The sequence below is a fragment of the Triplophysa rosa genome, linkage group LG8, assembly GCF_024868665.1.
Source record: "Triplophysa rosa linkage group LG8, Trosa_1v2, whole genome shotgun sequence".
NCBI classification, from domain to species: domain Eukaryota; kingdom Metazoa; phylum Chordata; class Actinopteri; order Cypriniformes; family Nemacheilidae; genus Triplophysa; species Triplophysa rosa.
The window spans coordinates 21213311-21227077 of NC_079897.1; the positions used below are offsets into that span (position 1 = coordinate 21213311).

At 38.6% G+C, this 13767-nt stretch overlaps 2 protein-coding genes across 2 annotated transcripts; one reads left to right on the forward strand and one right to left on the reverse strand.

Moving 5' to 3' along the window:
- Positions 1-236: 236 nt before the first annotated feature.
- On the forward strand, positions 237-10713 carry si:ch211-197h24.6 (uncharacterized). Its single transcript, XM_057340479.1, has 12 exons — positions 237-320; positions 614-659; positions 5109-5139; positions 6582-6662; positions 7653-7792; positions 8591-8716; positions 8801-8846; positions 8960-9034; positions 9247-9563; positions 9661-9762; positions 10166-10271; positions 10385-10713. Exons 2-12 carry the CDS (start codon positions 615-617, stop codon positions 10405-10407), a joined length of 1092 nt encoding a protein of 363 aa, XP_057196462.1. The 5' UTR covers positions 237-320; position 614; the 3' UTR covers positions 10408-10713.
- Positions 10714-11489: 776 nt separating this feature from the next.
- On the reverse strand, positions 11490-13753 carry rbm12ba (RNA binding motif protein 12Ba). Its single transcript, XM_057340014.1, has 2 exons — positions 13629-13753; positions 11490-13487 (listed from the first exon to the last, which is right to left on the reverse strand). The coding sequence occupies exon 2, from the start codon at positions 13460-13462 to the stop codon at positions 11894-11896; it is 1569 nt and encodes a 522-aa protein (XP_057195997.1). The 5' UTR covers positions 13463-13487; positions 13629-13753; the 3' UTR covers positions 11490-11893.
- Positions 13754-13767: the final 14 nt, after the last annotated feature.

Consider the following 13767-nt stretch of genomic DNA (forward strand, 5'->3'; position numbering starts at 1 on the left):
GCAGTTTTTGTCGGCATTTCAAAATAAAGGTTTTGCGTCCCGTTGTCTTTGCCATTTGTTTTTCAAAAATTCAAATCAACTCTATTTATTTGCTATTTTTGTAATGACCAAGAAACACAATAGTAGTAAAGCTTGGAGCAAAAAATAATATAGCAGCAAACAGTTAAAAGAAAGTGCACCCAACCATGCATTAGTATAATTATTGGACTTTTATTTTTGACGCCACACGGAAAAGATCTTGGGTCTTACCATACAATATCCAGTTTGATCCTCGTCGGACATTGATTGTACAATACAAGCAATCGTCTGCAAAATATAAGGTAAGACAATAACGCACATGTGAATCGTTTATATTTTTTAACAGGAGAAGAATTACGATCACTTGGTCAGTGAGTCCACTATGACTGCGCTCTGATTGTATTAAGAGAGCTATCGCAGTAAATGAACGGCGCTTAATCTTTTCCCACAATATTATACGCGACTGAAAACTATCTGGAAACTCTTCAAAAACCCGTTGGTAAAAGGATGAAATGCATTAGTATTGCAGATGATGTGGATATTCGTTATTATTGACGACAAATGTAATACTAACTTGGCTATTTATTTCTCACAGTATGGAACCACGACCAGTTACTAATAAGAGGGGCAGGCAAGGAAAGGTAAGCTTTATACATTTTTTGTACTTATTTTTTTCACCGTGTAATTTTTGTGAAGATTGTTGTTCGTGTGATTTAGGTCATGTTTACCTAGTTTTTTATTATTACTTTTGATTGATCAAGTTTGATTTTATTAAGTCATTACGGTTTAGTCTCTTTTAAATAGCAGAGTTATGCAAGGACTGAGGTCAAACGTATTTTTTATAGCAATGTACAAATTGAAGACCCTTTGGTCAGATTCAGAACTGTACGTGTTTAAACATCACGTGATTTCACTCATACATGCATTGTGGGGGAGCTCTTTAGTGCTGCCATAGGGGCTATTCACATTAGTGATGGGTCGTTCATGAACGATTCGTTCTTTTTGAACGAATCTTTAAAATGACTCGGGAGTAACGAGTGTCTCAGCGAGTGATTCGTTCATTTTGTGTTGACCGCGCATGTGCAACATTGCACCAGAAACAGTAATGAAGTTCGTCTCTCGAGTCATCGGGCACGAGTCCTTTCGTTCTTTTATACCGGAAAGAGAAATGATTAGTTCGTCTCTCGAGTCATCGGGTCCGAGCCCTTTTGTTCTTTTGTCAAATGGTAGCTCCGCAGGCAAACCTGCAGCCTGTACCGGAGTCTTCGAGTCCGAGTCTTTAACGTTACGTGACCACTTCCCGGATCATCAGTCAAATGCATTGTGTACGTGTTATATGTTGTATTATAGGAAGAAATATTATAAAATTATCAAAATATATGTGCAATAAACATCTTCTCTAAAACGTACCGTTCTGTTCTTTTTTCTGTCAGTATATTAATAAATGTATCTTGTGGATTTCTGCATGTGTTTTTAATTTATCTTAATAACTAACTATTTTGCATAAGAACTGTGCTGGCAAAATATAAACATAAGCAACACTAGTAAAGTCAGTGTTTACTGTATGTCTAATGCATATAACACAAGTGATCTCTTATTAAATAATTGCACATTTAAATGATTTCAATAGCCTATTATTATATACTTTGCAAACTGCACGAGACGTTTTAGTAAAAAACACAAGTGATCTCTTATTAAATAATTGCACATTTAAATGATTTCAATAGCCTATTATTATATACTTTGCAAACTGCATGAGACTTTTTAGTAAAAAAACAACAACCTGTAAACCTTATTGCATACTTGAGTGACCCAAAATTGTTAATGAATTATAAATACATAACTTAATACATAATAGAAATGCATCAAAAGCAAGAGTTAAAAACTGCATGAATATTTGTAAGGGAAGTCAGGAAATAAGTTATTTTTGTATGTAATACATTAAACAAGCATCTGTCATATCACGTGACAAAAGAACAAACGACTCAAACCCCGAAGACTCGGTAGGTGAACTAATCATTTATGTTTTCTGTAAATGCAGCCTATATGGGCAAAATAAGTCTCTAGAGTTGAGCTATAATCCTTTTTGTTTCTTGTACAGATATCAGAGTTTATATTATGGCTGTCAGGAAATAATTAAATTACTGTTTCTCATAACTTGTCCCTAACTACAATATAAGTTATTATTATATATCTGATCAAAACTAGCATAAATAAACGTTATGGGGTAATTTGGCTATTAACATGCAACATTAATTTAACTCTGCTCAGATGAACGAAATGACTCGAAAAAAGATTAGTTCATTTTGCTGAACGAGATTCAAACATCCGAATCGCAAAAATGACTCGAACTTCCCATCACTAACTCACATTTCCCGTCTGTTGCGAGCGCATTTTCGTTATTTTAAATGTAGACACGCGGCAAGCTCGTTCAAATAGGGGGCGACGCGATGCGCATGCGGTGCGACGCGCCCGTTTTTCTAGGCGCGTCGGCGCCGCATCGAGATGAAAATATTTCAACTTTTCAGAATGCCGCACGCGCACCACAGGTCATATGACAAGACCCAACCATCCAATATAGACAAGCTCAGTGAAGATGGAGACACAGATGATCACGGCATAAATAAATCTAGTAGCAGACTTTTTGCAAGGTATTTTCAGTGCATGTGATCCATACATCCTTTGTTTATACCTCCTCGTCTTAATGGCTATTGTGGACCATGGTTGCTTGGCGACTACAGATGGAAGGAGAGCACAAACTCCTAGGCGCTTTGTAAAGGAGAAAGCAGTGCATCTCGCATTTTCCGTGCGGTTTTAGACCAGAAATGTGAATCGCGCCATAGAGCAGAGTAATGGTGGATTCACACGGTACGCGGCAGTAGCATTTGTCCAGTTAATTTTAAAAGGGAAACATGCGGTAAGTGGCAAAACGCGGGCCGCTTCATTGGCAGAGCGAACGTGTGCAAGCGGTGCTTGTGCATCCAAAATCCTGCAACTTCCACAGGTACGGCTCGTTGCGGCAGGCGCAGCTGAAGATAAAAATATTTTATCTTTTTGTGATCGACAGCCACATAGGCTCACACCTTGTTTACACCGCACGCATCTGCGGCACGTTACGGCTCCAGCGAGGTTTTGCTCCGTCCTCAATGCGGTGCCAATGTACGCCAGGAGCTGTTTTTTCATGATTTTTGGGGGGTTATACCATAAGAAAGTTGGCTAAGGGTTTGTCTGGTATATTGTTGTGTTGACTGCTATAAGTGATGCTTTTTTCCCTTCCAAAAATGAACCATGGTTTTACTACACTTAAAACAAAAAACATGATTATTATAGTTAAACAATATTTTACCACAAAATAACCATGGTTTTGTTCGAAGATGAACCTCTCGTCGTCCATTAAAATGCATTTCTGACGTCGCCTGTGTTTTCCACGGCGAATTGATTGGCAGGAGCAGGAGTTTTATTTTGAACTGAAACTGACTGCAGAGTGAGATTATGAGGGCACATGAATAAAAAGAACGAATAACCTGCACATATTAATCATTAATTATAAACACTGCATTTTTTCCATAAAAATAACATTTTAACGTTTAACATTTTAAAAATCTTTGCAACATTAAAAGAGAGAGGCTGTATTGAAACTGGGACAACCACACTTAATTTATTAATTTATTTTTTATTATAAATTTATGATTTCTTTGTTTTTTCAAAACAATTTAAGACATTGAAAGTCCATTGTCTTATCATTGACTTGAAACCAGTTTTTATCCCATTTTTGTCTAATAGTATGACACTGAAGCTCTATCTTCTGTTTAAAAACATGTTCTTGTTGTATAATATCAAGTGTTCTTGTTTACCTGATATAACCCATTCTCTGGGATGGATACAATGGGCCTCATTCATGAAACACGAGCAGAACGATTTTTTCTGTAAATCATTCGTAAAGTTGTTTGGACATGAATTTTCGTATTCGTATTTAAAAAATGTTAGTTTGTACAAAAGAAATGTACACCTGCTCCATTCCACGTGTAAATAGTGCGTAAAACCGCACCTAACGTTCTGTCTTCTTTTAGACAAACTGATGACACTGCATTTCGATGCACTATGTATCATAATGATATTTCACGAGTTCTTTTGCCCTGTCTTTGATCATATTTTACTTTTTAACTTTGGGTAAAACGCAGAGCTCGTCACTGTCCTTTTTTACACAGCCGTCCAATCACAGTGGAGAAGAGGCAGGACAAACACTGCATTGACCAACCATCATACACAACAATGGAGAAGTTAATATTAATGGTTACTGCATTTTCATATTAAGTAATATTCTTTAAAATAAGATACTAGTAACAAGTAGGCTAACAGTTGCGAATTTTCTAAATCACAGCAACCAACGCCTATTCGGAATAACGCGCAGTAACTCCAAAGCACTCTCAAGCGCCACCAGCTGGTCGTTTTCAGAAGAGCACCAGGTATTATTATTTTAGCTTGCTAAAATGCATTGGTGGACATAGTTTAATTGATTAATTTATTGGTAAGCATATAGCCTATTAGTCTCTTATGCATTTATGCAATATAATGTAGCCAAACCAGAGAATGAAGTCCAGAGGATTCCAGCATTCCTAGATACGTAATTTGCGTAGCTGTAATTCATAGGCGGGGATTATGCTAATTGTGAATGAGCGTGCATGCGAGCCATGTTTACGAGTGATTGGAATTCATTAACATACACACATTTTACTATCAAATCTGACGTTTACGAAGTATTTGTGAATCAGGAGGAGAGTTCTCGGGAAGGTCTGTTTTACGAGCAAATGACATATATTTACGAATGTTTCATGAATGAGGCCCATTGTGTTTGTTATTCTAGTGTGAGATCTCCTGTGACCGTGTCTGGTGAGGAGACACTTTGATTGCTCAAGTGTCCAACTCTCAATAGACTGTCACACTCCACTCTTGAAGTGGAGAGGGGAATTGGGAGAATTTAGGATGTGCGGGAGACTGAAGATTCTTCTTCATCTCCAATGATGTTACATCTCTTTAATTCCTCTTTATTTCTCTCCTCTACCAATGGTTATATTTGTCGTCTATGACAGAAAAAGAAGTCAGCCGCGAATAGTGACATAGGTAAGTCCTACACGCAGAACCCAGTTCTGTGCCTTTGACCTTAAGCTCTGTCTGGCCCTGGTACGGTATTGTGCCACCTCTGGGTTTTCAGAGCTTTGGATCTTTAATCCTAAATACAAGCACTGTTCTCATATTGGTGCTAACTAGCACCTTTTCCAACAAATGCTGTGCACCTGTTTATTATATTTGAACAAAAATATGCTGAACAACATTAGAAACTTCAACATAGAGCTCCTTTGCGCAGTGTTGTCGCTATGTCCTTTAAGGTGTGTTCGACTTCACGCAGTGCAGCGCAGAATGACAACCGCCAGACAAATGAGATGCATTATGGTTAGAAAATTTGTCTGACTCGCCTCACGATCACATGTGCCATCAAAGGTGAGGGCAAAACCTGATCGGCTGCCTGGGTCAGGCGCTGAAGTTGCCCCCAAATGAGCTGCGGGAGCCTCGATGATGACACACTTTATTCTTATTGGTTAGACTGCTCATGTGTATATATGTGACATATGTTGCATATTTATTCTGACCAATTCTGTTAAGCTTACTCACAAATGTGCTTTTATATCACCTTTGATGTTTAATATACTGATATCAATGCAAAAAAATGATCTTGCAGATTTATAATATCTCCAGGAATAAAGACAGCGTGGTCTACCATAGATTAAACACACAGATTATGCAAAAAGTGTCCAACCTGACAACAGTTTTTTTTACTCTTCCCCCCACCTGCAACCGTCAGATCTCGCCAGTCGGTGGCAGGCCAGTATAGTTTAACTCAAACAAGCCCTACGAGACACAATACACATGGAGGTGGTGTGTCTTTGGTACCTTTGGTTCCTGTTTGGGCACATTTGGGTCGTGCTAAGGAGAAACAAAATGTGGCATTATCCACAAGAAGTGCATCAAGTTGCCAAAGGAATGAGTTGGTGTGAAATGCATAAGTATCAAGATTCAATGGAATGAAAGCAGTTAGCCTTGAACTCCTTTTAGGAATGTAACGCTTATCTGAAGCAGTTTATGTTGCTAGACGTGAGCTTTGCTGCAGCTTTTCGGATTCATTTTAAAACCGTTGAGTTTTTATATGTTGTTCAGTTTTTAAGGTTAAAGTTGTGGTTGACTTGTTTGACCACATCTTTTTAAAATGTGACAGTTGCCTACATGTAGGCCTGTGAGTAACTAATGGCCGAGTGCTTTTAGTGCTCTGGTAGTGTTTTGGAGATGCAGTAGGTGTTGTTTTAGTAAAGCGAGGACCCTAAAGCCGGTTTTTAGGGTTTTGATTCACAATAGCCCCTTTCACACATGCAACTGTTAAATTACTGGATTGCTGAAACAATGCAACATCACCGCAGATCAGAACTTGGCTCAGAGCAGAACTGCTGTTTGTGTAAAAGGGGCTAATGCTAAATGTTTAAAATTTTTAAATAATATCTGTGTTTCAACAGTATTTTCTGCCAGGAATGGATCTATCCAGACCATACCCTCCTTACAGAAACACCTGACATCTGTCACAGAGACAGTAGTTGGTGAGTCATGGTTTATTTTTGCCAAATTACCATTTTATCCTAGAACACTTTTGTATTGCAGTTTTTATAGTGTCTTTACAGCCACACAAAAAATAAGAGACCACTTCAATTATTTTTATAAAAAAACGTACTATACATAGATACATACAAGTACATTCTTGCATCCCGAATGGAAATATATATTTATTTGAAGAAAATTGAAACAGGACAAACTAGTCAGAATAACAAAAAAGATGCAATGTTTGCAGATCCTGAGTAAAGAACAATTATTAGCTTTCTGCTAAGAAAATTATATATTCATGTTTATAAAACGGTCAGTTCTGGTCCTTGATTCTGATTGGCTGAGCGGAGTTCTAAGCCGTTATAAAATACCACAATATATAACGGCTGACCGCACCACATAGCCTAAATATAATTTTATTTACTTTATTTTATGAAACCTTGCTAAGCATATGGAATAACCGTTTTATAAAAGCAATAAGCCCCGCGAAGCAGTGGGTTACAGTGCATTTTATAACAGCTATGGGGTTTTAGGCACGACTCAACGCCCTTAGCTGTTATAAAATGCACTGTAACCCACTGCTTCGCGGGGCTTATTGCTTTATTAAACAACACTATACTAATGTTTTTACATGTTTTAAGGATCAGTTAAAAAATGAATATATGATGGAATAACCCTGATTTTTTCACAGCTTTCATAGCTTTGCATTCAGTCTTTTTCATTACTGTTGAGTGACTTTTAGTGAGTCGTTCCTGAAGTTTGTTTCTGTTGAAATACAGCACACACTGGAATTGCACATGCTTGGTGAAACTACAGGGGAAAATGACAATATACAAATTTGATCAAATAATATAAATGTTAGAGAAAATACAAAAAATATAGGTTTCATCATGAAGGTTTTTTTGTCTGCAGTAGCTCAGAAAACATAAAACAAGAAATACCGCTTGCTTGTGCACCTGTGTGAGTCTGTGTGTGTTTTGCATTTTTAGGCCTGCAGTATGTGTGGGAGTACCGAAGCCCATCTAAATCTGCGCCTCCTCACTACCAGTGTAAACTGTGCAAAGTTCAGCGTCTGCAGAAGGAAATTGTCTCTCACATCTTGGGCTGGAAGCACTGCTTCAGATACTTGGTAACAACTTGGTAACATTTTACTAGCCATGCAATTGCATTTTGCAGTGGTTATATGAAATAAAACCTTAAACGAACAATGAAACAATGAAATCCCTTTGCAAACTTTTTGTAGCATCTTATACAGGAACCTGGTCTTACTACAAAACTGTTGTTGTCATCAAAATGTTATTTCAGGTTTTATTGGTCGCATACACAATATGACATTGTAAGGGAAACGGGTCAATTTATCTCAAAGCTTATTAGTAATTAATATTACAGGGAATTTTGAAAGAATGCGACTCTTTACGATCAAACAAATGGATCATCCAGCGCTCATTTGATTGGGCTTTAACAAAGAGGTTACCGTGTTATCTCTCTGTTCTCTCTTATGGTTGGGGGCAAATCAGGCCCCTCTCTGGTGTCGACTCATGAATTTGTATCAAGTCACGAGCGCTAGCTTTTCATTTACATTACATTTACGACGTCTTGGTTGCTTAGTTGACACGTTCTTCCTATAGATACACGTTTCTTTGTTTTAAAGCCATTTAATTGTGGGGGAAGTGATCGATCTCAAGCCAGATGGTATCACATGACTCTTATTGATCTGTGCAGTAGTTCTCATCAAATCGGTGTCTGATTCGCTCAGTTCCTACAGCATGCAGTGAAATGTGCGATTGTCTTCTCACAGTTTGTAAAAAATATTACAGACTAATAAAACTATACTCTATACTTGTGATGTTATTTTACAATCCTCTATGAAGCTCCTATTCCTCTGGCACGTGAATACGATGTGTAATAGTTTTTTTTTTGTAAACAGAAACACCTCCACAAAGACAAGGTTCCTCATGAGGAGGAGGAAGCAGGTAAAGATCCAGCCGTCAGAAAAGCCATTAAAGCGGCTGCTGCTGAGGTGGAAAATGCAGAGGGCCGAGGTCAAATTAAGGTGAGAGACAAACACTGAATTGAATATTCTGCCGTCTTCGAGAACAGCGATGTCTAATCGTATGATTTATCTGATGTCTTTCAGGTTGTGCTGAGGGAGCCTTGTGAAGTGATTGCTTTTCAGGGGATGAGTAAGTCAGACGTCTTCCTGTCTAACAATACAGCTGTTATCATAGCAAAATCTCACACACACTATCAAGTGGTCTACAACTTTTCAATGGCTGATGCTTGTTGTCTTTCTTAGAATCTGCACAACCCTGGGTAGGTTTTCCAGGAAATGCAGGTAACCATAGGCCTGCTCCTCGAGGGTTACAGCGAGGTTAGTGCTTGTGTATCTGACTTCAATTTACTTGTGGCTTCAAAACTAAACTACAAGTGTCTGGTTTTATCATTAAGGCCATTGGGGATGAAAGCACCAACCAATGGCACTAACCCAGACGTTGCCTCTAATGTACATTATGTAAAGACAATTATTCTATAAACATTTAATGTTTCTGATGACCCTAATTATAATTATTGATTTCATTGCAGATCCTTTCTCAGATTCTCAGTTTATGGGTCATGGTGGTATGGCCCCCATGAGAAGAGGTCCGCCTGATATGGGGGGCTTCCCTAGCCAAGGTGGCTATGGCAATGACATGGCTATCCCAGACATGGAGATGATGCAACGAGAGGACATGCAACAGTTCTCTGATGATATGCACATGGGTGCAGATGGCTTTGAAATTGGCCAGCGTAGTGAGGGGATGGACAGACCTTTCCCCGATGATGATGATGCCATGAATAGGGGCGGAGACCGAATAATGGGTCCGGGCGACAGCATTCCTGCGACACTGCTTAAATATCTGGTACTGTTCACTTTTTGCATGTACGATGTTTGTTTGAATGCATAAATTATGTACATTATGAACCATTTCGAGGTATTAAACTTTTTGTTGCTTTTAGGACAATTTTCGTATTGAGAATGAGGACGATGCTCAGATTGTCCTGAAGGTCACACAGAAGCTCACAGATGTTCTCATGGATTACCGGCTCAGGAGTATTTCGGTAACTTTAAGCAAAAAAAGATTTTTAAATACAAGCATCATTGGATTGTCACAGATTTATCAGGTGTAATTAAGCCTCAGGTTTGGTCGATTGTGAATGAAACAAAAGTTTTATACTGGTTCATATTAATGCATAAGGTAAGAGATGAAATGACTGATTGCATAAGAGTTGCAGAGCTTTAAATGCTCTTTTGCACACTTGTCTAACACAGGATGTGGTGACTTTTTATATCCTTCACTTCCCTTGCATATATATCATGAGTTTTCAAAAGAACCAAATTCATTTGGTGACTTGTATAAATTAAATAATAATGTTACAATGCTAACTATTTTAGTGGAAAATAGTCTTGAAATTTAAAACCCAAGACCTTGGTTCAGTTGAATGTATGTGGAATGTTTTTCAGGTGCCCAGTCTGAAGCCGTTGTCCTCAACCTCCTTGAGCTCTTTCAGTTACTCATCGTCTCATGTCTCACATGGCTCTAATGACAGATACTCTGGTGGCATGCCAGGTATCACAGCATTTATAATTCTTTCATAGTTTAATTTCTCTTTTCATGTAAACTTTTTAGAATATTTAGTGTTGCATAAAACGTATAAAGCTTTAATTTCTCTGCCCTGACAGGTTCCTCAAGATTCTACAACTGAATGTTCATTTGGATAAGACTTAGCTTAACTTTCTAGCCTTGTCTGTTGTAGCCATTCTGTCATGTTTTTTTTTTACCGTTTATGACCAACTACTTTTTTCTTGACTTTTAAGATGCTTTGCTTTTATAATGTATAGGTACACTCATTAAGTTTCGGTTTTTGTTAGACAACTTCAGATTTTTGTGGGGTTATTTGTAATAGCAACACAATATGAAAAGGTATTTAAACCAGTGAATTCCTCATTCATTTGTCTGCTTGTTCCAAAGCTGAGTTTCCATAACGTTTGAAATAAATTGAGAAAAAGTCTGTTTGTATGATGTCATTCCTTGATGTATCCATTTTTACATTTATACTTAACATACTGTTGTTTTCAGATTGTTCAGATGCAGAAATTATTCAAATATTGTTCAAGCAAGCAGCATTATTGATCAAAAGAAACGTTTTGGGCTTGGGCAGGGCATAAGACACTTGACAGACAAATCTTCTGGACAAGTCTTATTGTGGTTGCCATATCTTTTACAACTTTTCACGTGGATATAGAGGGACGTTTTGTAACTGTTCACTACCACTGCGGAGCATCGTTTTCTTTCAATCTTGGCTGGACCTGGGATTGTTTTATCAGACTTGTGATAAGGGAAGACGCTGTGTATTTCAGTTGATCTTCATCAAAAGCCGTCCTTAAGAGACTGAAATGTGTGCACTTTTAGAAAATACTTAAATATTTTCTTTGTACTTTTTACCCCAAATATAGGTAAATGTTTTTGTTAGCTGGGATAGTAGTACACATGCAGAATCCTCTCCCACAATCCTTTGCTCATGCATCTGACTAATGCTTTCATCCAAAGTCACGTATAGTGCATTCAGACTTTGTGCATTCCATGGGATTGAAACCAGTGACCTTGGCACGACCAGGTGAGCTATAAGAAAGCATAAGTTTCCCAACGGCCCAACTTAACCTTTCAAACGTCTTGCCCATGGTGAGGAAAGACTCACTTCATTAAAAAGGTGGTCTATGATTATAATAAATGTAAAATGTATTGAGACAAACAAAGAACAGAACAAGATTTGACATCCATTTTTAGATGAAGCCTGAGGTGTTTATTCAGCAGGTACAGCTGGAAGAAAACATGTGCATGAAGTATCGGACTTGGGTTTAAAGGTTTTAGTAAAACAAACATGATGTGCATTATTAACTTTAAACCAATGAGAAGTGTAAAGCATCCTTTTGGCAATTGTAGAAAAATGTTTTTCTCCAGCAGACAATATTTTCAAAATCTTTTTACACACACTGCTTAGATTCTTGTTTGAGCATATTTCATTGTTGAGGCCAAAACAACTTATTTGGCACAGTTATGACAAAAGTCTTTTTGAAAAGCTCACAGAGCTAGTTCCACAGCCAGTGAGCCATAAACTTGTGATTCTGTGTTCTTCGTTTACATAAATTGTACACAATTGTTTTGTTCAAGGTGCTCACATCTCCAGTTGTTCACAGTGTTCCAAGTATCTCCTTCATCTGTTGGCGAGAAATGCGAGTGAGCAGAATTTTTGTTCCCATGAAATGCATCCCGTGTAGGACTTCTTGAGCTTGTCTGGCAATTTTGTCGCATCCAAGGTCCACTATGGCCTCTCCAATGCCATTGCCCTGACTGTCCAGAAGCAGTCTGATCTTATTCTCACAGACCGGAAAGCGCATGAAAAAATCCCTCACCTCTATTTTCATGACATTTGCAGGAAAGTTCCTTGCGTATATACACAACAAATCGTCTTGAGCTTTAATGTAGGGCTGTGGTCTCCAGATTTTGATGACTCTGTTCCTACTGAGTATAGCTAACATTTCCTCCCTAGTAATGGACGATACTTCGATGTTCTTTAAACCTACGGTTGTCCCGTTCATGTTCAGAGCCGTGGCGTAATCTTCTGCATGCTCGAAGGTAACGAACGCAGTGCTTGTCCTTTCTCCCCATTTGTTCAATAAATGTTTAATTCGACTGTTATGGATTTCAGGACAGCTGAAAATGTTCTTGATCTCGGTCTTGGTTATATTCGTTGAAAGATTATTGACTATGACGTAAAGCTCGGTGTGAGGAGGAGAGTTTTGACAGTGGCGTTTAGGAGATCCTAATGAAGGCTGTTTCTCAACACTTCTTTTCCTAGAAAAATCTCCGTGCGTATTTCTATCCACGTTGATTTTCTTTGGGTCCGAGAAAGCGTGAGATTGCATGTCGTGCATGCATTTGCCGGACTGCTCCATGGCATCTGTCCACATCTTCTCATGGGCAGGTCTAACCTCAATATCGAATTCTTTAAATTTTGTATGGTTGTACTTGAGTCCCTTTTGAGCCTCTGCTAAACTGGTCAGCTTCACTAGGCACCAAAAGCCCAGCGGTAAGCGAACATTTGTAATAATTACCAAAACCGAGAGTCCTTGTAGGAAATGGCGGACATCATGTTCAGCAACGAAGTCTGGAAGTCCATAAAGCCGAAGGTATCCTGGCTTACTGGAACTGATGTTTTGTCCACTGCTTTCCTGCTCCGTAGATGCAAATCCATGTGCGACTCTTCCAGATGCAGTAAAATCTGCATTTGTTTGGCCTGCAGGTGAGGGTCCTTGAACAGTCTGTTTGAAGTTTTCTGACATTTGGTTAGGAGCTTGGCTTTCATTCACTTTGTTATTTGAAAGCTGTCCTTGAACGGCAGCCATTAGACTAAGCAAAAGTGTTTCGTTGATTTCTGGTGAGAATGACACATGTGGCACAGTTTTACTTTCCACTGCAGGGGTGTTTGCTTTTTTTAAGCTAGCCTGCATTTTTTGCTTCAATTCATCCAAACTACTGATATGCAAAGAAACAGAGGAGCCTATGAGACATTTCCCAGTGTTGCGCATGGCTAGTTGTGCTTGTCTTTCAGACTGAAAAATAATAAAAGCTTCACCCTTCTCCCCGCCAGTGATATGAACGCCACCTTCAGGGATGTGTAAGCCATGAAAAAATCTGCGGATGTCTTCAGATCCCGCTTCTGTGGTTAAACCTTGTAAACGTAGAATCACTTTTGTCATGATTTTTCTATCAAACCAATAGGATCTGTCAAAAAAGGCAAAATCAGCTTGATTTCAACCATCTCAACAACAAAGAAAAAAACATTTCACAAACTACACCAGCTCTCCTTTTTCATAACATTCTGCAGTCCACGGAAAGTGTCGTTCCTCCAACGCGTCTACTTACCGTTTGTTTTTCTGTAAAAAGTAAGGATTGTTTCGCAGGACAAACGACTGTGTCAGAGAAAACACGCGAAAACATCACCGCTCACGCCGTCGGCTGCAAACGCTTCACTTCCTCTGAGGAGAACTTTATAAACCAGCGC

Excerpts from the sequence above, each read along its gene's own strand:
- si:ch211-197h24.6 (XM_057340479.1), top strand. The coding sequence starts at position 615 with ATGGAACCACGACCAGTTACTAATAAGAGGGGCAGGCAAGGAAAG. Across the intron at positions 9,564-9,660 it reads CGACACTGCTTAAATATCTG|GACAATTTTCGTATTGAGAA; the intron begins GTACTGTTCACT and ends TGTTGCTTTTAG. Across the intron at positions 9,763-10,165 it reads ACCGGCTCAGGAGTATTTCG|GTGCCCAGTCTGAAGCCGTT; the intron begins GTAACTTTAAGC and ends AATGTTTTTCAG.
- rbm12ba (XM_057340014.1), bottom strand. The coding sequence starts at position 13,462 with ATGACAAAAGTGATTCTACGTTTACAAGGTTTAACCACAGAAGCGGGA.